The sequence below is a fragment of the Phyllopteryx taeniolatus genome, chromosome 7, assembly GCF_024500385.1.
Source record: "Phyllopteryx taeniolatus isolate TA_2022b chromosome 7, UOR_Ptae_1.2, whole genome shotgun sequence".
Taxonomy (NCBI): Eukaryota; Metazoa; Chordata; class Actinopteri; order Syngnathiformes; family Syngnathidae; genus Phyllopteryx; species Phyllopteryx taeniolatus.
Window position 1 is genome coordinate 25200768 of NC_084508.1, and position 24300 is coordinate 25225067.

At 41.6% G+C, this 24300-nt stretch overlaps 1 protein-coding gene across 1 annotated transcript; it reads right to left on the reverse strand.

The window, feature by feature from the left end:
- Window positions 1-3938: 3938 nt before the first annotated feature.
- On the reverse strand, window positions 3939-22674 carry pgm1 (phosphoglucomutase 1). The gene is made up of 11 exons (XM_061778738.1): window positions 22334-22674; window positions 11877-12039; window positions 11568-11711; window positions 11296-11421; window positions 10667-10857; window positions 7714-7868; window positions 7505-7620; window positions 7274-7409; window positions 5953-6136; window positions 5672-5806; window positions 3939-4517 (listed from the first exon to the last, which is right to left on the reverse strand). The coding sequence occupies exons 1-11, from the start codon at window positions 22577-22579 to the stop codon at window positions 4428-4430; spliced, it is 1686 nt and encodes a 561-aa protein (XP_061634722.1). The 5' UTR covers window positions 22580-22674; the 3' UTR covers window positions 3939-4427.
- Window positions 22675-24300: the final 1626 nt, after the last annotated feature.

The following is a 24300-nucleotide window of genomic DNA, read 5'->3' on the forward strand; positions in this document are numbered from 1 at the left end:
TTTCATAAATCACAGCAGTACGCTAGCCTTTAGGATACTTCTACCAGGACCGAGGTTAAAGGATTTCAGTTATTGCTATCTCCAGTCCCTCAATGATCATTTTAAGTATAACAACATTTCTACCACATCTGGGTTGTTTTTTTTTTTTTTAAATCAAATTACCTGTTGAAATAAAAATGTATGCCAGCATTGGTTTACCTTCCAAGTTCATTTTGACTGACACATCACACACTCAAACTAAGGTGGTAAAGAAGGCGGCTAACATCATCATTCAAGAGATTTAGCCTGGTTTCGTCATCACTCTGCTTTGGTCTAATCACATGAAAGGAAGAGTTTGTTTACTGGTGGTGCCGTGGGAGAATGCCACGCCTGCTGCCACCTGGAAAATGTGTGTTGTCACGGTGAAATGTGCAATAAACAAAACATAAAATAAAACGGTGTTCCAATAATATGAGACTTGTGACTTGGACCTCTGCTAATACAAATGGTTGAAGGGTTAATGGAAGGCAGGAGTGTCCATCTGGGACTCAGTGCTGATTTAATGGCACACAGGTGTGTCACAAGGTCAGAAAGAGCCACCCGCCACAGGCACATGTGCAGGAAAATGATCAGGATAAAGAAACATTTTCTCTCTCATCAATCCATCCATCCATTTTCGAGGTGGGTGGTGACGTGCTACATTTACTCCATTTACTGAAGTAACTTTTACTTGAGTCATATTATTTTAATGTAGCAGTACTCTTACTTGAGTACAATATTTGGCTAGTCTAGCCACTACTGCTCTGGAGTACAGTATATAACTGCGATTGAACATTTTTGCCCACATGCTTTTTATATACAGTAACATACTGTATCCTCTGTGTCAAGTTGTCAGGCAATGGGAAAAGTGAGACCAGACTTGTTAGGGAGAAACCTCACCGGAGAAAAGTGACGGAGTGCGACACGGAGACAGAACGTTTTTTAAGACAATAAAGAGTGAAAATAGTGGTAATAATACATTTTAGTAGGCTCGTTTTGTTAAAACGGCTTGTTGAAATGCCTCGCTGAAGAATGAAGACAGCCACATGAGGTAAGCACTTGCAGATTCATTTCCCCTTATTCACGTTTTTTTTTTTTTCCCCCAGCTCAATGTTATATTGATTGCATCATTAATGTCTCTAAGGCCTTAGGTAAGAGTTTGGATGAATGACGTGACAAGTGTTTGCTTTTTAAAGGCTTTCTGTAAGTGCAATTTCGGTTGCGGACTAAAAGACTACTTTCACCGAAATAAAACCACTGAAATAACATATCACATGATGATCACTGAGGGCCGGCACGCGACTGTACACATCAGAGTAACGAATCTTTTTTCTAATCTACTTACTATTAACAAGCAAAGCATTGTAGAGCTTTGCCGACTATCCAGTAGAACTGACTTATTACACATACCGCACGGTTTAATAATGACACAGTGCCCGGTGCTATAACTCAAACAGAAATGTGAAATAAGCATGAATGTTAAATAACACATATAATGTTAAGCAACACACACATTCAAACTACTGTAAGTCACTGACGGTGTAGTGGTACATTCGCTGCTTTTTTCCGCTGCTCGAGGGTGGACTGCTTGTTGGATGCTATTACGTGCCAACTTTGAAGAGCAAATTAGCAGGCAAATTAGTACGGGTTTATAGAGGAAAATTCTGTAAATAACGGCGCTAAACAGCCATAAAAGGGACCGGAAACCGGACACGAATTAGTACGCCACTGCCGCTACGTCACTTGAGAAAATGAACCTATAATTTAAAAGTACATTAATATCATAAATCTTTATGACATAAGATAACCTTTATTAGTCCCACAATGGGGAAATTTGCATCATTGCAGCAGCAATAGTGGATACAGGAAATACAAAAAGAGCATGCAAGAGAAGACATTTGGCTGCAAATGCGCCCACCATGTTGATGGAATTAATACTTTAAAACAACAAATACTGAAGCTAGAATTTATTAACGATTATGGTTATAGAGTAATTATGTTGTGAAATTGAGCAGTATACATAATACATAATATACTGCAATAACTGTCCCGTGTTAATGTTCTTCACATAATTTTAAAAAGTATGGAAATTCAAATTGTTCTGGAAGTGAATTTCTATAAGTTGGCAGCTCTGCAGTCGTTGCCATAAATGCAATTTTACTAATAATTGGCCTAGAGTTATAATTGATACTTGGCAGGTTTTGATTTATTTTTATATTTTCATTAATGTAAAGCGCTTTTTTTTTTTTGTATGAAAAACACTTACAAATAAAGTTTGTTTGATAGACCGATATTTTTTTTCGGTGTTTCTGTTTTCGGCTTCCAGCCTTGGCCTGCCCAGTTTCGGTTTTCGGTTTCAACTTTTAGTATGAACAGTACAGTTCTACGCTATTGCAAACTTTAGCTTATAATACACTTTCTATCAGTGCAGGGCATAGAAAAGGTTGGGCATCACAACTGCCATATACAGTAAAAAGAAGCGCTTCGAAGAGAGAACCACAACCACAATATGTCACGTAGGAAATTTGAAACTTTTGTATTTTTTAACCTTATTTAGTAGTTTGAGAATGACGTATTTGTCTGCCAAGTTGCCCTCTTTTCTCTGTAGAACTGAATGGGTCCCTCTGTAAACATGGCGCCACGCCAGCTCTCAAGAAAGCCATTTTGGTCCTTTAATAGCAGCAGACCAGACCATCTTAATGTAATCCTTTCTGTGATTACATGATATAATGACAGCCGATCCAAATACAGCCTGTGGGCCATTAGCAACATTGAGGAACACATGCATTCCACTACTAGACCCTAGTGCAATGCAATCGTGATGCCCTGGTTGTGACTACAGGACTATAATGTCGCAACGACTTTTACAAATCCTAGCAAATGCTAAATACATTATACATCTAACTCTCACTAGAAAATACAACCTGATTGACTAATCGCAGCTCAGGAACTTTAACCTAACTAACCCAGACGCTTTTGCGGGGGATTAGTGAACCGATGATCGCAGGCACGACACACTGACATGTATGACATAAATTGTTGCAAAGTATACCATTTGTGATTAAGGCCAATTTTCCCTGTCATGTTCAGAGGGAAACATGCAGCCTTCCTGCTGCACCTGAGTTTTAACCCACACTCCTATTAACCAAATTATAGCCAATTTTAGCCCAGATATGGCATTTGTGCAAGTTGACACCAATTCGGGTCACAAATGGTCCGTCTTTTTTTGCTTGCAACATTTATCTGGCTTATATAGACCATCCCATTGTGCAAGAACTGCAAAACAAATACTGATTGTATTAGTAGTAGTATTGTTGAACTAGAGTATACCGCGCTGTATCATTTAGCTTAAAACGCATCAATAAGGAGCTATATGCACGCTGTGCATCTTTTTTCCCCCTCTCTTTTTTTTTGTTCGGCTATTAGGTCAAGCAGAAAGGAGGATCTGTATCCCTTTTATGCCGGAACAGTTATTATGTGTCACAGTGGAGTTTTTAAGCTTCCGCTGTGGTTTCTTAGTATTTTAATGGATATTTATTGAGAATCAGAGTCGATCAGTCGAACAGAACAAGGATTCTAGAAGGGAGTGAGTAAAGAAGACAACAAAAGACAAATCACTAACTGTAAACAAGATGAGGAAAGTAAATCATTATATACCCAGAACAATGACACTGCGATTGACTGGGAACCAGCTCAGGGTGTTCCTCGCCTCTCAGCTGGGATAGGCTCCGGCAAACCCACGGTCCCGAGTGAGGGTAAGCGGTTTGGAAAATGGACGGATGGATGGATCGTATGAGTTTGGGCAGGTGTATCTAATGAAGTGGACAGTATGTTTTCATGTGTCTGCATGAGTGGGGAAAATCATCTGCAACCCCAAATGTAGAAGGATATAGTAATTATATTTCAAAACAGGACTACAATTATTATTGACCATAAATGTTACTTTATTTTTTAATAGATATTTTTAGTGCATCATGTTAAGGTTACATTGCTTTCTTTGGGGGTTTATTGTTGTGGCTGGTCTGGAAGAACAAAGGAGGAAGGCACCAGGTCCAACAAGGTGAAAGGATGAACTTACCCCCAACTTTATGATTTTGAGTCATTTATAGTTGTTTGTCGCTGTGTTTGGGAGCAAACTGGACAACACAGTAGATCATGCATTAGACATTAATTTTCTTATATACACTTTTTACTCTTGAAATGCTCTAGAAATTAAAGTCAACATGTCTCTGTAAGCCAGTTCAATTAACAAGTTTCCCTTTTTAGTGCAAATCCCGCACACCAATAACTGAAATAATGGCAGTGTAAACCTAGTCCTGTGTTTTGTCGAGTTTATTTTTAGTTGGGCCAATGACTAAAGTACTGTAAATACATAAGACTGATCTAAGAGAAAAGGTGTTTCAGAGGACTCATGTGATCACAGTGGGGCCATTGCGTCCAGTCTTCTCATGAAGTTGTGAAACCTTCAAGGCAATGTCTACCAAGGGCGCCAACATCACCTGCACAGAGAAGACAACACACCCACACTAAATGTGACTTTCCTTTTGGCTTACACCAAAGAAACAAACTGCACATGTGCACAACAACAATACTGGCTGAACCATATGATTTTTGCTGACAATCTGAACAATGAACTGCAACCCTTTGCTTGGGGTCAGGGAACTGGATTGGGCAACTCTCCATTAAATTGCAGTGAAACAAATTGTGCTATAGGCTAAGTAGATCGGATCTAAATTAAACAATAATGTGAGTAACAGTGAGTTAAAGTGCTTCAGATATTAAATGTACTCTGAAATAAACCAAAGTGTAATAAAAGGAGAAATGCGTGGTTGTAGACACCCACAATTTTGCATACATTCCAGGACACAAGTGGATTGTACATTTCAGTGACCAGATTGTGCAAGTGGTGGCCGACTGGTTAGCACATCTGCCTCACAGTTCTGAAGCCCCGGGTTCAATCCCCGGCCCCGCCTGTGTGGAGTTTGCATGTTTTCCCCGTGCTTGCGTGGGTTTTCTCTGGGTACTCCGGTTTCCTCCCACATCCCAAAAACATCCACGGTAGCTTAATCGAAGACTAAATTGCCCTAGGTGTGAATGTGAGTGCCAATGGTTGTTTGCGATTGGCTGATAACCAGTTCAGCGTGTACACTGCCTCTCGGCCGAAGATAGCTGGGATAGATTCCAGCATGCCCGCGACCCGAGTGAGGATAAGCGGTACAAAAAATAAATGGATGGATGGATGGATGGATTGTGTAAGTGTACATAATGTGGTGGTCTGTACATGTCGGATATCTGCCACTTTGATTTCGTGGACGTAAAGCGATGATGTGCACACTCCCGCGTCTTTCCAAATATCACAAATAAAATAAAAAATACCTGCTGTCACATATATAGACTGTTTAATATGTCTTCGTCAAATACGGAAAAATAATTCCAGACGACGGCCAACGGAGCAATATGGAGGTTATTGTCAGGGTTGTTTGTATTATATGTGCCGTGCCATGAGATTGGCTGGCGATCAGTCCAGGGTGTACCCTGCCTCTCACCCAATCTGGTGGATAGGCTCCAGCTCACCCACGACCCGAATGAGGACAAGCGGTATAGAAAATGAATGGATGATGTCTCTCATTGCTATTAACTTAAAAGTTCTGACCTGAGGGTCCTGGTAAATCTTCTGGGGGTCCTTCTCATAGCTATCAATGTAGAGCCTGACGGTTGCACCTGCACTGCCTGTGCCGCTGAGACGGAAAATAATCCGAGAACCATCAGCGAATATAATCCTTAGACCCTGTGGGAACAGGAAGGTTAAGAGGGGATAAGTCAAGTATTTAATGCAATCCTGGGGTGAATGTATTTTTTAAAAGATTAAAAAAACATCTGACAATCCAGGTCGCTTAACAATTTTCAGATTGCAGTCCTTCTCAGATTCCTAACCTGGTTTTTGGAAACACTTCCATCCACAGCATCTGTGTAGGCAAAATTGTCTGCAATTGCCACCTCGTACGTCTTATCACCCGATAAGAACTTCTTCCCCACAAAGGATGGGTTGAACATTGCTGTTTCCAGGTCCTTGATCATTTTGTTGGCAGCATCTGATTCAACCTCCTCATAATCATACCTGAAGGAGTTAATCCATATTTCTATTTCAAAATGTAAAGCAAAGGTTATCGGTGTATCACATTAAAACATGATTTATCACTTAGTACTCACACAGGAAATGAATATGAACGCAAGGGTTTAATTCTACAGTTCTCACTAATATCACTAGAGGGAGTAGAGCACTGAAATCAATTTAATCAAATGACATCGCTGTGCAACTTGAGGATTGTGTTGTGTAATGTCAACAACTTCAATAATAAACCTTCTTTGACATTTTTTTTTAAATACTACCACATATTATTTTAAAGGTCAAGCAATTGGAATGCATTCCAATCCATTATAGCTGGGAGTCTCAAACTTTTTGGGTCCAGAGACCTCTCACAGGGGATAACTTTTCCCCGACTCCCACCTAAATTTCATAGGATTTAAAAAGTTGCCCATTTAAAAAAACTATCCATCCATCCATTCATTTTCCGAGCCGCTTCTCCTCACTAGGGTCGCGGGCGTACTGGAGCCAATCCCAACTATCATCGGGCAGGAGGCGGGGTACACCCTGAACTGGTTGCCAGCCAACCACAGGGCACGTACAAACAAACAACCATTCGCACTCACATTCACACCTACGGGCAATTTAGAGTCTCCAATTAATGCATGTTTTTGGGATGTGGGAGGAAACCGGAGGGCCCGGAGAAAACCAACGCAGGCACGGGGAGAAGATGCAAACTCCACACAGGCGAGGTCGGGGATTGAACCCCAGACCTCAGAACTGTGAGGCAGACATTCTAACCAGTCCTCCACCGTGCCGCCTTAAAAAAAAAAAAATAAATAAAAAAAAAAGTTGCAATGGTACAATAACAAATAATGTGTAACTTTATAAGAATTAAGTAATTTTTTTCAAGAAAAAAATGTGAAGTAAAAACTATTTAGGAGGATTTTAGGTTGAAACTCTGGGCGGAGGATGACTATTTTGAGTTCAAAAAGGGTCAAACTGAGAATGGGGGAAGACAACAGGCCATAGGTGTTACATTTAGGATTGTTATCCTTTATCATTTTTGGGAAGTAATAGATCATTGTACAGTAAAACAAACTGAAGCAAGGACATCAGTTAGTAGAATGTGGAAACACAGGTGTAGGATGTGGTCACATTTCCTTCTACCTGGTGAAGAAGTTCCTGCCAAACTTTTGCCAATGAGCCTTCATGATGTCTTCCACGCTCTGTTTCCGACTGGCTAAAATTGACAACCATGCGAGTACTGCCCACAGGCCGTCTTTCTCCCGAATATGATCGGAGCCTGGTTATTGGACAGAAAGAGTGGAGTGGGGCTTTTAGGGGTATTTTCAGCCTTTTATTTCAGTGTCCCGGGTTAAATGTATACTTTTTACTTACCAGTGCCAAAGCTCTCCTCTCCACACAGAGACAGTTTTCCTGCATCCATCAAATTCCCAAAGAACTTCCAGCCTGTTGGAGTCTCATATAGTTGCATTTGTAGTGCTTTAGCCACACTAGAACAGATTGACACAAAACAATAGATGCATTATTGATGGCAGCTCATAACTTATTTTTGCATATTTAATTAGGGGTTTTGTGATTTGTACTTGTCCAGGGCTCCACTAGTGGGCATACTGCGGGCCAGCCCCTTCACACCAGTCTTTTGGAAGTACGGAATGCTGGTAATGTTGGCCGCGATAACAGCCACCGAGTCTGATGGGTTCACGAAAAATCCATGTTTGCCGAGGACCATGTTACGGTCCTAGGAGGGGACAAGGTGAACAAACATACAAGGGTCACCAACTCCAGAGAGCAAACATTTGCCACATTTTAAAAAACATGTTGTGACGACCATTATAATGATGAACACAATTACCAACATTCTCTTCTACACCACAAACTTTCCTCTGAGAAAAAAAAAAATCTAAATCCAAACCAAAGAACCATTCCAAATTTAATGCAAGCCTGTCTCACACTCTTTCTTAAACTGGATTTACAATGCACATCATCCAGGTGCCCAGTGGACATTTAACGCCTATATCCATTTTTTTTCAGACTGGATCTATATATGTATCTTATATTTACAAAACAAACCGCAATTTCAGTGAGGTAGGGACGTTGTGTAAAACAAGATAATGTTCCAACTGATTAAAACAAAAACACATATTTACTAAAAGTACTAAACTGTATTTAAAAAAAAATAAAATAAAAACCGCTCTAACAACATGCAGTTTGAACATTTAATTTGGATTCTTTCAGGTACCACCGGAGGGAGCCTGCACCATACCACATTTTGAGAAGCACTGTTCTATGCAGTTGTTTTATACATAATTGATGTCCTTCTGACCCTCATAATACACTAATTATTGCATTTAAAACTGTGGAACCCCTGCCCCCCAAAACAAACTTACACCACTGTTGAAACGGATTTGCAAATCATTGCATTGCTTTTGTGTACATTTTACACAACGTCCCACTTCTTTGGAATTGCAGTTTTAATATTACAACTTACACACAATCCAATATGGCTGTGCTTACACAAACGAAACACATGCCCATTTTGCAAAGACAAATGTCCACAACCATCAACACCAGGCAGTGCCAACACGTAAGTAAAGATCCATCCATCCATTTTATCCTCACTAGGGTCGCGGGCATGCTGGAGCCTATCCCAGCTAACTCTGGGCGAGAGGCGGGGTGCACCCTGAACTGTTCACCAGCCAATCGCAGCATTAAATAAACAATAATGAATAAATAATAAAATGATTAAAGATCACATACTGTTTAGTGGGAATGGACTGACGCTTCCCCGCATTGATTAGTAACGAGTAACCTCGACATGACTCCACTGGCAGTCGTTGGGAGTTAATATCTTTATTTAATTATCAACATTTTAATGTAGTATATTTAGACCATATTGTATTAAATATTGCATTTGCTGTTGTTTAGATTTACACCTGGTGTTATTTTATTTATTTGTGTTGTTTGGGCAGATGTCACCATTTAGTGTATTTCGATGACTGTTATATTCGACCTGTGCGTTTACTCTGCATTTGCACGAGGCTTTACATGATCAGGATTTTCGGGGCCGATCACCGATCAGCAAGTTTAAAAAAACAATACCCGCAGTGTGTCTATTTACATGACTTGTTCATTTATTGTATATACTTGTGTGCTTTATACTATCTTCAAAATTATTCCCTAGCATTTTAGACAAAAGTTAAAACATCAATGACCTCTAGGAAACATTCAAGGATTGGCCACTGACATAAGTTTAGGTCAAATCAACATTACAACATGACAGAAATAATGGGTGCTAACTTACTGTAATGCAATTACTTTATTGCAATTAAATTACTTTAACAAATACTGTTAATGACACGCTTACTCTAACTTTCTCACTATCCTGGCTATATGGACGGGTGTTGTCCAGACTGGAGATTGTATCCGTTTGGCTTTTCCCTTTTTTATTTTTTTTCCCATGCTGCGTTCAAGCAACTCCTTCTCGTGTACATTCTTCAGGTGCCGATCAGATTTGTTGTGTTGAAGCATTTACATGACGTTCCCCACGACGTATTTCAGTTGTGCACAGACTTCAAATAACTTATATGTTGTTTGTCTGAGACACCGCAAAATAGTCCCACACCGACGACGTGCTTTTTCACCGACAAGATTGAAAAAAACTTTATTGGCTGTCAGATAGTTACAGTACTACGCCACAAGACAAGTCTAAAAATAAACTAGCTTTTGGATTCATACGCGATGGCGACGCGGAGTAAATGTCTTTGGCGAAGCCGATCGATGACGTCATTGATCGGATCAGCGAATTATGACATGAAAGCCAATCGGCCGATTAGCATAAAATGCTAATTATCGGGCCGATACCGATCAGATCGGTGTAAAGTCTAATTTGACCTTTTAGATAACGGATACATCTGTTTCCATCCATTTTCCATCCATTTTCAACACCGCTTGTCCTGGTTAGGGTCGCGGGGCGCTGGAGCCTATCCCAGCTGACTTCGGGCGAAAGGCAGACTACACCCTGAACTGGTCGCCAGTCAGTCGCAGGGTACATATAGACATGGACAACCATTCGCACTCACATTCACACAGTCACTGAGTGGGAACTGAACCCACGCTGCCTGCACAAAAGTCAGGCGAGTGTACCACTACACCATCAGTGACTACATCTTTTTCCATGTTGCTTCAATTATGCTGCATGATGTGGAGTTGTGCCACTCAAAGCAAAACATTGGATTTGTGTCGCTTTAACCATGAAGTCCATCCAACATGGCAGTGATACAAACGTACTACAAGAAAGTCAAATTCAGGTTTGTTTTTTCATTAAACATGTGGGAAATCTTTGAAAAAATGTATTTACTGACCCAGAAGCCAACAACTTGTTGAGTACGGAGGAGAGAAAATTCACTTTAGAGCTGACATTTTCCAAGTCTAGTTTACAGTCTTGATTGTGTCAACCTGTTCTTTCATCACTTTGCTCTTCAGGGTCCTGTGTTCCAGTTGTAAAATCATTGTCCAAGAAAAATAAAGTTTACTTACACCATCACCATCGAAGGCAGCTCCAAAGTCATACTTTCCACCTTTCATTGCGTTCACCAGGTCGGCAGCATAAGTCAAGTTTGGGTCAGGGTGGTGCCCACCAAAATCCTCCTTGGGGACACAGTTGACTGCGAAGTTGGCTGGAGATCCCAACTCCTCACACACTATCTTCTTCACATAAGGACCAACCACTGAAAAAAAGAGTGATTGGCAAATGTAAATCTCTATGACATGTGACTCTCTAAAATATATATACATTACAAAAAAGACACGGCGGACGACTGGTTAGAGCGTCTGCCTCACAGTTCTGAGGTCCGGGGTTCGATCCCCGGCCCCGCCTGTGTGGAGTTTGCATGTTCTCCCCGTGCCTGCGTGGGTTTTCTCCGGGCACTCCGGTTTCCTCCCACATCCCAAAAACATGCATGAATTGGAGACTCTAAATTGCCCGTAGGTGTGAATGTGAGTGTGAATGGTTGTTTGTTTGTATGTATGTGCCCTGCGATTGGGCACATACATGGATGGACAAAAAAGACAACACAACACCACAATATGAGATACATCTGCACAAATCGATGATACAATAAAAGAGATGCATCAAAAATTCAGTCAAACTTCTTTGTTTTTTATACCTCCATGCATTGCATCCAGGCGGACATTAATGTGATTGGCTCCAGAGAGAAGCTCCTTCAGTGCGGCAAAGTCAAAAATACCCCTCAGCATATCTGCATAGGCCTCAACAGAGTCCACGATCTCCACTGGGACAAAGACGATAAAGCACAGAGGAAGAAAGCTGCAGATATTCTCAAATCTTCAGAACGTATCTTCATTTTGAAAAACACCACATACTGTAGCTCATATTTGGTTTTTGAGCACACACTCTAAATAATTAAATGAAAAAAACCTATGAATGGCTTGAAACTCTCCACATCAAAGGTCTGCTTGCCAATCTTCGACAGGTCCACCTTGAGCTCTGGGCAAATGTGATACTCCTGCAGGCCCTTGCTGATCTCAAAGATTTTGTTTGTAATGGCCTCTGGAGCAGGCCCTGCAGACAGTGGAAGATGAAGAAGATGGTAAGTGTTCACACTACCATCTCTGGACTAATTGCAAACAACAAGCCTCCAATACTAAAGTGAATACCTCATTTTTCAGTGCATGCAGGGTCGGGTCAAGTGTACAGAGGCTACAGCTGTTCTAGTTCTTCACTCACCTCCACTTGAGATGTTGTACTTGATACCAAAGTCTCCGTTTGGGCCCCCTGGGTTGTGACTGGCTGTGAGGATGATTCCGCCCACGGCTTTCATCTTGCGGATCACACAGGACACGGCTGGGGTGGACATGATGCCATCCTGACCAATCACCAGGTGACCAATCTACAGGAAGAGAAACAAATCTTAATAATAAAATATCTGACAGTCTTTTTAGGAATTGATTATAATTCTCCAATATTGGGGATTTTATTATATTTGACATTTTTCTAAATATTACATTTGTTAGGGTTTATCAAATTTGTCAATAATAAGGTAATTGTCCATATAGAACACTGAAAATCCAGTGACACTCAAGTGTTTTAATTCTGCTTTATAATTTCCATATGAAGATGCTCAGATCTGATGTACCCTATCAGAGGTATTCATTTAAAGTGGCAGGAAGCAGATACCTGCTCTGGGAGAGACAAGCACCAATTGCCACAATGCCCCTAACCAAGATGGCGCCTACCAGTGTGGTCGCCTCGGTAACGCGCTCTCTAGTATTGCCCTGTGCCCTCATCAAAAGATAGCGGCTGGAACATTTTGCGGTCGAAGGTCAAAGGTTGAAGCAATCAGCGCTGATGAAGAACGCATCTGCACAATGAGTCATATATGTGATTGTTTTACGTTGCTGCTGTGTGTGCCCTTATCTCAAGATAGCAGCAACGTCTGTGTAACCAGGAACCGCCCTAAGAAAATAAAAAGAGAGGAATCGACAGAATGTGTTCAGAGCGGTAGTAGATTGTAACTGCGAACAACTCTAATCGTTCTCCTCGCGAGTATATAAACCATCTCTTGTCTTCCTTCCTTGTTTATTAAATGTTCTAGGTTGTTTGAACCTGACAGAGGCCACCTCATCCACACGCAGCATCAGCACTGGGGCGCCCCAAGGTTGTGCCCTCTCTCCGCTGCTCTTCTCTGTCTACACGAACGACTGCACCTCAGCGCACCCGACTGTCAAACTCCTGAGGTTTGCAGATGACACCACTGTCATCGGCCTCATCAAGGACGGTGACGAGTCTGCATATCGACAGGAAGCGGAGCGGCTGGAGCTGTGGTGCGGCCGACACAACCTGAAGCTGAACACGCTCAAGACTGTAGAGATGATCGTGAACTTCAGGAGGCATCCTTCGCCACAGCAGCCCCTCACGTTGTCCAGCTGCTCTGTGTCAACCGTGGAGACCTTCAAGTTCCTGGGAATTACAGTCTCTCAGGACCTGAAGTGGGCGACCAACATCAACTCCGTCCTCAAAAAGGCCCAGCAGAGGATGTACTTCCTGCGGCTTCTGAGAAAGCACGGCCTGCCACCGGAGCTGCTGAGGCAGTTCTACACAGCGGTCATCGAATCAGTCCTGTGTTCTTCCATCACAGTCTGGTTTGGTGCTGCTACAAAAAAGGACAAACTCCGACTGCAACGGACAATCAAAACTGCTGAAAGGATTGTCGGTACCCCCCTACCCACCCTTGAGGACTTGCACGCTGCCAGAACTAAGACAAGAGCGTGCAAAATCCTCTCGGACCCTCCGCATCCCGGTCACCAGCTCTTCCAGCTCCTTCCCTCAGGTAGGCGCTACCGATCAATGCAAACTAGAACGAGCAGACATTCCAACAGCTTCTTCCCTCTTGCAATCAACTTCTTAAACAGCTAACCTACAATTCCATTACAACATGCTGGCAATTTTTTGACTTGAGTTCGTTGTCACATTTCTGTGGGGCCAATTATACATTACTCGTGCACTCACTGTAGTTGTCTCACCACGCTGCACTATTTGCATATACTGGCCACTCATGCCAGAGTAGCATCTGCTCCATTTGCACACTGATTGAGGAGTATCTGCAACATTTGCACAACCAAAATTGTCCCAGATTATCGCACTACTCGTCACTTTAAACCGCATACACTCCTTGAAGTCTCGGCGCCCTTTGCACAATGGTCATTGCACTGGACTATTGTAATATTAGTCATTCGAATTGCTCTAAGTGCTAGAGGACTCTGCATCTTTTTGCACAATTGTCAAAAAAATAAATAAAAAAATGTACCGGCATTACCAGATAACTAGCAACCCTTTACTGCTCAGTGACTTTTTTTTTTTTTCCTTCTTTCTTTCTTTTTCTTTTGTCAATGTCTTTATGTCTCAAAAGTGTTCTCTGTCAATTGACTGTCTGTGGTCGTACTAGAGCGGCTCCAACTACCGGAGACAAATTCCTTGTGTGTTTTTTGGACATACTTGGCAAATAAAGATGATTCTGATACCTGTTTTTTTGTTTCTAAATACATTAAATGTTTGAAGTGCTGAAAACATATGCGAAGACTTATAACAATATAGTGCGGAATTGTTGAGCTATACTGTAGCTTAAACAGCTTAAGCATCTTTTTTACCGTTTGAATTTGAATGTTCCTGATTTTGTGGGCGGGGCTAAAACACATCCCCGGCGGCGTATACTTTATTGCGCGAGTTCCCTCCCACACTGTATAAGGACAAAGTGACGTCGGTTTCGTTTGGCTATGCTGCTCAGTGTTAAGTTAGCTGTGCTTAACTTCCATAACAAGGCCCATTTACCACTAGCAAGCTAACAACGGCTAGACCCCAAAAATGTGTCTTCGCTGGTTGACTAAGTTTTACAGAAAAACTCGGTGACGTTATTTAAGCTCCCAAAAAATGAGGAAAAAAAACAGTGATGGACTAACTTTTTCAAGACACGCAGATGGCGAGCCGAACATCAACACCGCAACCCGACTCTGCAGTGCGCATTTTACGACAGATAGTTTTGTAAACTTTCACCAGAGACCAGAAGTGGGTAGAGTAGCCAAATATTGTACTCGAGTAAGAGGACTATTACTTTAGAATAATATGACTCGAGTAAAACTAAAAAGTAGTCCTCCACACATTTACTTGAGTAAAAGTAATAAAGTACTCAGTGAAAAAACTACGAGTAATTGGTGAGTAACTTCTGCTTAAAAAAAAATATAGTAATAATCAGAGCATGAACGTCACATGAAATAAAAACTAATAATATATAGGAGTTCACACACATCTACCACCATTTCAATTTTTAATCCCCAGAAACCAACAACACATGCATTGGGCCCTACAGAAACATTATTTGTTTTTTTTCACTTCAATGAGTGAATGAAGAAGCTGTTTGCTGACCAGACTTATTGATTTCGTTTGTGTACGTGCGTAAACAAGTGAGCGAGAAAGAGAGAGATTAAGATGACAGCATGACATGCATCCCCAAAGAAACGGTTTATGAGGATAAAAATAGGACTAATGTTGCTAGATGCACTGCCAAAACAACAACAGAAACATCTGCAAGACTACACTGCATCATAACATTGTTGTTTTTCAGAGTCTGTAAACACTCGCACAGCTGTTTTTCCCCAAAAATTAATCTTTCGATTTGCCCGCGAAGGCTTTATGTGCAGTCATGTGACTGCCTTGTGCCGTCTAATTGGTGAATTGAAGTCAAATGACAGTAAGGATCGCGTTGTATTGGCTCAATGGCTCCCTATGCGGAAGTCGAAGATGAAGTCTACAAATCGATCGTGCACGCAAAAATGAATAAATAAAAGTAGCGAGTGGCATGTTGATCATTGTAACGGAGTAAAAGTATCGATTCTTCTAAACATAAATACAAGTAAAAGTAAAAAGTATGGTGCATTCAAACTACTCTGACAATTCTCTGACAATTTATCCAAAATGTTATTTGAGTAAATGTAACGGAGTAAATGTAACGCGTTACTACCCACTTCGACCAGAGACACCATGGCTTTGTGGGTAACTTGATACTAATGAACTGGGCAGTGCCGACTGTGTAACAACCTCGGCTTCCTCCTATCGTGCTGCTGTCGTCAGGTGCCATGTTCGGCTCTGACATGTCACCAACAACGAGGGTAAGTTGACTTGTGTGCTTATTTTTATGTTTACAGTCCACAATAACCATTCAATTTTGAAGTTGAGCCTCCTAACGTGATTTTACATCATATAAGCTATCACCCCCTCAGTATGTTTGATTCATTCATCCATTCAACACGCCCACAAGTCTGAAAGTTGAGAGGTGGCCCTTATTTTTAAGTTTTGAAACCTGATTTTATATACTTAGCAATTTATTTTATTCATTCAAATTTGGCAAGCTTGTTAACATTACTCTTGTCTGTGGTGTGTCGAATTTCCATGACATTTTTTGGGCCTGTTTAGTGCCACTTTGGCAATGTTGCAGTCGTGTCCAACTGCATTGCATCACACTAGGCAGTGTTGCAAATATTTTGGTGAACAATATAAGAGGTGTATTAATTTAAAAAACAAAAACAAAAACAAAAAAAAAACAAAAAAAAACCATTCAGGATGATCCAATACAGTTAAAGACCATTTAAAAACATATCACACATAACATATAACACATAAGAATAAACGTATTTATTGTTAAATAATACCATGTTGACATGCAAAACAGAGGCATACTATCTTTGTAAAAGTAAAATATCTGATACAGTTTTTGCATTAAATCTCATTTGATTTTGCAAGCGTACCCAACAGAAGTGTAAAGTGAGTGCAAATTTTACTGAGTGTTTGAATTTAACTAATTATTACAGCGCTACAGGAAATTGAGTGGATTGCTTCAGTAAACACATGCAATTTCCATACCCCGTCATTTCTTAACAAACCACAGGTGTCAAAATGGAGTTCAGTACTATCATCTTTGTGTAACTTTGGCCATTTGTGACCACAGATTTACACTTTTTTTGTCCTCGTTACTTTCCATATACTGTAAACATACTGTATCCATATATTTCCTATACCGCTTGTCAGTGTTGGGCAAGCTACTTAGGAAAATGGGGTGAGCTAAACTAAAAGTTATTCTACATATAAATGAAGCTTCATTACAGTGAAGCTACTGAACAGAGAAATGCACTGTTAGACATTCCCGTACATTCTACAGTTATTTACCACATACCATACAGTAAAATGCTTTGTGATTATACAGTAATTACAGTTTACACTGTATCATGGGATTTTGGTTGATGTCTCAACAGAGAGTTACTGTATTTTGCAGCAGAAGCCGCGTGGCTCCTAGCATGCATTGCGCTATAAAAATGTTTAACTGTTGCTGTAATAAAGACATTCATCCTTAAGGTTAATGAACAACCCATCGCCCAGGTGTGAGGGAACCGGCCGGCGCGGCGGACCTTTTGGCGAGGCAGCGAAGTCCGCCGATGTGAAACGCGTCCTCCTCTTTCTACTCGGCTAACCTTGCTAGCCGCCGAGCTAACGTGCCGCCAGCTAGTTGGTCACACCGCGGCGGAGGGAGCTCCTCGTCGGCGGCGCACGAAGGACGAAGTGACTGAATCTGCCGGCTCCGTCGAAGACTAAGCCCAGCCGCGCACAGGCAAGGTAAACTTTCTGGTGTTTGGACGCCACTCTGTATTTGGGAACTTGTCGACAGTCAGCCAGCCAATTGGGCTTTTCTTGGTCCTCGCAAAAGTCGCAACTTCTTCAACTGCTTTCTTGTCAAAATGGCTCAATATTGGGCGTATGATTCCAAACAACCTTTTTGACGCGGTTTCTTCTTGCCTTGCTGTGTTATCATGTGTGCCAATGGGCCTCCACCTCTGACGGCTGGGCCTCCACCACCACCAACGACGGCTGGGCCTCCACCACCACCACCGACGGCTGGGCCTCCACCACCACCACCGACGGCTGGGCCTCCACCACCACCACCACCACCGACGGCTGGGCCTCCACCACCACCGACGGCTGGGCCTCCACCACCACTGACGGCTGGGCCTCCACCACCACCACCACCGACGGCTGATGCGGAAGCTGGCAGCGTAAAGCTATATGCAAACATTGCCAATAAAAGAAACAGGGGGCTGCCAAACCCCGCAATACTAAAGCACCGGAAATGGAGGGCGTTCCAAACCGTTAATAACTCTAAATTAATATGGGACTCAACACGTAAACCAAAAGGCATTCTTTGTGCACACTTAAATATACGAAGCATTTTAACGAAAAGTGATCAGGTCAATCACCTTCTCACTGACTCAAATATTGACTTCCTCTGCCTATCTGAGACGTGGCTCCATGAATCTTCGCCCTCAGCAATACTATCTGTACCTGGTTATAAAATGTTTAGAAACGACAGACAGGGTTCTAAGGGAGGAGGTGTTATGATTTATGCCAAGGACACTTTTAATTGTAATGAAATACATGTTACAGATGAGAATGGATTAGAATTTCTTGGACTAACTGTTTCTTTGTCACAGCAAATGTCTTTTATTCTTGTAGTTATTTATAGGCCTCCCTCATCAAATGCCGCTTTCTATGAAAAGCTGGAAATGTTACTGAAACAACTCAATCTTGCAAAAGTGGTGATAATAATGGGTGACCTAAATGTTAATTGGGAAGTTAACAAAGTTAGGAAAAAATTGAAAAGGGTTATGGATGATATGGATATGACTCAGGTTATTAATGGCCCTACGAGAATTACAAACTCCACCCGAACTCAGATTGATCTAGCCTTTACTAATAGGCCAGAAAGGATCTTGAAGCCATACAATATGCTCACAGGATTGTCTGATCACAATCTTATAATGGTTTCAAGAAAATTAAATAAAAAGCGCTTCAAACCCTTGGCCACCACTGAATCCAATAGGATACCAAAACATGAACAACAAAATTTCCAAGATTCCATCCAAGAAGTAAACTGGAATGTATTACTCGCTGGTAAAAATTTAGATGAGGATTGTTCTAAATTTGCCAACAAAATACAAGAAATTATTATACAATTTACACGGATAATTAAACTAAAAGCTAGAAAGAATGGCCTGCCTTGATTAAACACATTTATTCTGAAACTGATGAAAGAACGCGATCATTCCTTGAAGTTGTCGGTCAAATCAGGATACAATAGACAGCACTTTATCTCACTGAGAAATAGGGTAGTGAAAGAAATAAGAAAATCTAAAGCTGACTTTTTCATTACTGCTCTGAATAGTGCGAAGGGAAATTAAAAAATAACCTGGAATTATATTAAAAAACTATTGGGTGATACACAAAATAACAAAACAAAACTAATGCAAATTCAATTAAATGGAAACATCCTGACGGAACCTCAAGTGATGGCTGATGCTTTTAACAACTACTTCATTGAATCTGTGTCAGAAATCTCTTCTAAGTTTGCAGTAAAACAAATGAAGGAATACCCTGCGTTGTCTACAACGCAGTTCTTTACTATTACAAATATTACTGAGACCAAAGTTATCGATTTAATTCATTCACTCAAACCATCTAAGGCAAAGGATGTTTTTGGAATGGACACGAGCATGCTCAAAGATCTAGGTTCAACTCTTGCTCCTCCTATTGCCTCAATCATTAATCTTTCAATTTCATCTGGTCACTTTCCAAAGGCCTGGAAATCTGCTATTGTTACCCCTGTCTTTAAATCCGGTGACTCAACTTCTCTGAATAACTACCGATCTATAAGCATTCTTCCGGCCATTTCCAAAGTTGCTGAAAAATGGGTGTCAGAGCAGATTGTCCATTATTTAATCAGCAGCTCCCCCTCTCTCCACGCCATGCAGTTTGGTTTCAGATCCAAGCATTCCACTGAAATGGCTACATGCCTCTTCATTGAGAAAATAAAATCTTCTCTCGACAAGGGTGGAGTTGTAGGGGCGGTGTTCTTGGACCTCAGGAAAGCTTTTGATACAGTAAATCACTCTGTTCTTCTTACCAAGCTCTCAAAATTTAACTTCTCTCGCAAAGCTGTGAGCTGGATTGAATCATATCTGCATGACCGAACACAATCTGTATCAGTTAACAACTGCAGATCAGAGTCTCTTAGGCTAACCTCTGGAGTCCCTCAGGGATCAATATTGGGCCCCCTTTTATTTAGTCTTTATATCAACGATTTGCCCACTGTTTGCTCTGAAGCAGAGTGCGTAATGTATGCAGACGACACAGTTTTCTTTGTTCATGGTCGCTCCAAAGATACTGTTGCTGCTGAACTCACTAATACAATGTCCTGTGTCACAACTTGGTTGCAGGAGTGCTGTCTACAGCTAAACGTTTCTAAAACTGTAGGCATATATTTCACTAAAACAAATAGAGTATCACCTGACCCCGACATACTTGTTAATGGAGAAAAAATGCAAATTGTCAGCCAATACAAATATATTGGGTTAATAATAGATTCACAGCTTTCCTTTAAAGCCCATATTGACAAATTTTGTAAAAATATCAAATTAAACCTCGCAAATTTTCGTGCAATTCGGATTGAAATGTCAACTGAAGCTGCAAAAATTTACCTGCATTCGATGATTCTTAGTCACTTTAACTATTGCATAACCAGTTGGTCCCAGGCTGGTCAGAATGCAAAAAAACCATTGGAAGTTTTGTACAAACAAGTAATTAAAGTGATGGATAAAAAAACAAGGCACTATCATCACTGTGCAATTTTAAAAAAATACAGTCTTTTAAACTGGGACCGTCTTCACATATTTGCAGATTTAAATTTTATTTATAAAGTACTGCATGATTTGGCCCCAGCTCCTCTGGCTGAGTTCATCAGCCAAAGAAACAGCTCTGAGCGTGTCACTCGAGGCTCTGTCAGAGGTGACTGTCTCATTCCTCTGCGCAGGAGCACTTTCAGTAAGTCAGCCTGGTCAGTGAGGAGCGCTGGTGAGTGGAACTCAGTACCTGAGGAGGTTAAACTGCTTACAACATACAAGGCCTTCACAAAAAAACTGAAAATGTGGCTAGTTAACATCTATAGCTGCCAACACTAAAAGACAAGTATGTTATGTTGTCTTTTTGTTATGATCAAAAAAATTATGGTTTTATTCTCTCTTAATAGTATAGTTTGATTATGTATCCTGTATTATATTGTCTTGTAGATGTATTTTACTGCTTTTTTACATCATGGCCAGGGGACTACAGATGAAAACTAGCCTTCTGGCTAATTCTGGCTTTTTTAACCATGTGTACTTCATGTGTTTTATGAAATTGCATTGTCCCCTTTCAAAAATAAACTGATACACTCAAGCTAAGGTACACTAAAATGAGGTTGCATCATTCCCAAAAAGACTCATGGCTGTATTAGCTCAAAACGGTGCTTCTACTAAATACTGAGCAAAGGGTCTGAAAACTTATGGCTGCGTGATATTTAAGTTTTTATATTTTCATAAATCTGCAAAAATTTCAACAATTCCGTTTTTTTCTGTCAACATGTGGGGTGCTGTGTGTACATTATCCATCCATCCATCCATTTTCTGAGCCGCTTCTCCTCACTAGGGTCGCGGGGGTGCTGGAGCCTATCCCAGCTGTCATCGGGCAGGAGGCGGGGTACACCCTGAACTGGTTGCCAGCCAATCGCAGGGCACATAGAAACAAACAACCATTCGCGCTCACAGTCATCCCTACGGGCAATTTAGAGTCTCCAATTAATGCATGTTTTTGGGATGTGGGAGGAAACCGGAGTACCCGGAGAAAACCCACCCAGATACGGAGAGAACATGCAAACTTTTGATCCCCGATCATCAGAACTGTGAGGCAGATGTGCTAACCAGTCGCCCACCATGTGTACATTAATAAGGAAAGAAAAATGATTTTAGCAAATGGCTGCAATATAAAAGTGAAAAACTTAAGGGGGTCTGAACACTTTCCGTACCAACTGTATATACTATAGTCGCAGACGTGGTATCATTCTCCTAGTCAACAAATATGAAATGAATTACTGTAAATAGACAAGAACAATTTGACTTCGGAGATTAAATAACCATCAGAAATATTTCTGAGTAAACATACCAAAATTCAAATTTTTTTTTAACCCGATCTTGTGAGAATATTCTTTATCGCTGGCATCTTTGGGGGGGAAGCATGTACATCATGGCGGCCGACATCTGTCTCACAGTTCTGAGTTCTGCATTGTGGCCAAGAAGCACCTCACAACTTGTTTGCACTCGCTTGTGAAGTACTCTCAAAAGCGAATCGAATGGGCTGGGTTTGTCGTGTAAGCTAGAGGCATGGATGCCACCGCGCAAAGGTCAAGGGTAACCTTGGCAAGCGAGCTAGGCTGCTGTGGCTGACTTAAATGGGCTATAACACCATTTGCTGTCTGCGCATGACGTAACACATATTCACACATACAGTACATGCGTGACCATAATCTAATGAAATGTAAAACCCAGCACCATTACTACGACATTACCGGTACTGGTTGGTCAGTGCAAGTCAAAGTGCATTGCTTGAGCTGTTAGCAAAACTGTTGAATGCTGTGTCAAATATGAAAAACTTTTCAATGTCGTGGAAAAGTCATGACATTTAAATAAGACCTAATTTGACTGTTAGCCTGGGTTGCTAGGTGGAAGCTAACACGAGCTCGTCGGGGAAGGGGACGTTCGTGTTCTACTACTGACCCCGTTGGCGGCTGCAATCTGAACGATGAGCTGAATGGCGTCTTTCATGAAGAACCTGCCGTCGCCCCCCACCACCAGAAGGGCTGCCTGGCGCTCAGCAGACTCGATGACAGATAAAATGCTCTGAATGAAGTTTTCCACATAGTGCTGGTTCTGCTGGAACACAGTCACCCTCTTCCTCAGGCCGCTCGTTCCGGGCTTCTGGTCCGTATACGGCTTGGTCTTCACCTGCGTGACTTTCACCATTTTGGCAAGCCTACCCGGGAGAGCACCTTCAATGGTCCTGTGTGATCCGCTGTGTGTGTCGGGGGACGGGAGGCCCGGGGGCCTACGTACACGCTGGACAACAACGCCCCCCTCCTCAGTTTAAAGGGCAAGAGCAATGGGAGTTCTATGCGCTGCAATGTATACTAGTCACGCTTCCTTGACTTTCCAGTTTGAATGCTGAGAATTATGCGGTTCACACAAATATTATGCGGTTCACACAAATATTATTGTCCATCAAATGTATTTATTGATGATTGATGAATGATTATGCTGCGTTGTGCATCAGTATTGTTGTCTGAATGGCGAGTACACAAAGGGTGGGCAAACGTTCATGCTCAAGGGATCATTTGTAGATCAGGTAAAAAAAAAAAAAAAGTTAAAATGTGTATGTGAAATATGTACATTAGTTTTTAAATTATAATTAATTAAACAATAGTTTCATTAAATACACATTCTGTATTTTATCCATCCATTTTCTGAGCCGCTTCTCCTCACTCGGGTCGCGGGCGTGCTGGAGCCAATCCCAGCTGTCATCGGGCAGGAGGCGGGGTACACCCTGAACTGGTTGCCAGCCAATCGCAGGGCACATTGAAACAAACAACCATTCGCACTCACAGTCATGCCTATGGGCAATTTAGAGTCTCCAATTAATGCATGTTTTTGGGATGTGGGAGGAAACCGGAGTGCCCGGAGAAAACCCACGCAGGCACGGGGAGAACATGCAAACTCCACACAGGCGGGGACGGGGATTGAACCCCGCACCTCAGAACTGTGAGGCTGACGCTCTAACCAGTCGTCCACCGTGCCGCCCTCTGTATTTTATTTTTTTTTTTTAATTGATTTACATCAACTAACAATATGGAAATATTTAACATTAATTCATTTCATGTTATCATTTACAAAAAAAATCAACTGAGGAAATATAAATTTAATAAAACTGAACAAATACATTTTAATTTAAAAAACTTGTGGACTAAAACAACCACATTACTGTAACAAATAATTCCGATCACGTAAATGCTCAATGGCGTCAGCCTCACAGTTCTGAGGACCCGGGTTCAATCCCCGGTCCCGCCTGTGTGGAGTTTGCATGTTCTCCCCGTGCCTGCGTGGGTTTTCTCCGGGCACTCCGGTTTCCTCCCACATCCCAAAAACATGCATGAATTGGGGACTCTAAATTGCCCGTAGGCATGACTGTGAGTGCGAATGGTTATTTGTTCCTATGTGCCCTGCGATTGGCTGGCAACCAGTTCAGGGTGTACCCCGCCTCCTGCCCGATGACAGCTGGGATAGGCTCCAGCACGCCCGCGACCCTATTGAGGAGAAGCGGCTCAGAAAATGGATGGATGGATGGATAAATGCTCAATGGGCCACACGTATTTATGCAGCCCATGGGCCAGCATTTGGCTCACTACATCATGTGACGCCCTAGTCAAGTCCAAATACATTGACGCATGCTACTGTCCAACACAAAGATCTATTGTGTAAATGTTAAGAGTCAAGCTTTCACAGTACTGTCATGCTAGTGTGGATACAAAATCTTAGTGTGAATGTGAATGCCAAATGAACCAAGTATTCATACTACTGCATGTTGCGACAAGAGTTGCTGAAAGTGCAACCTCCATCCCAAAGCTATTATAACACGGAAATGATTTGGTGAATATTGAGAATCAAGCATTTGCATCAATGCTATTCCAAAT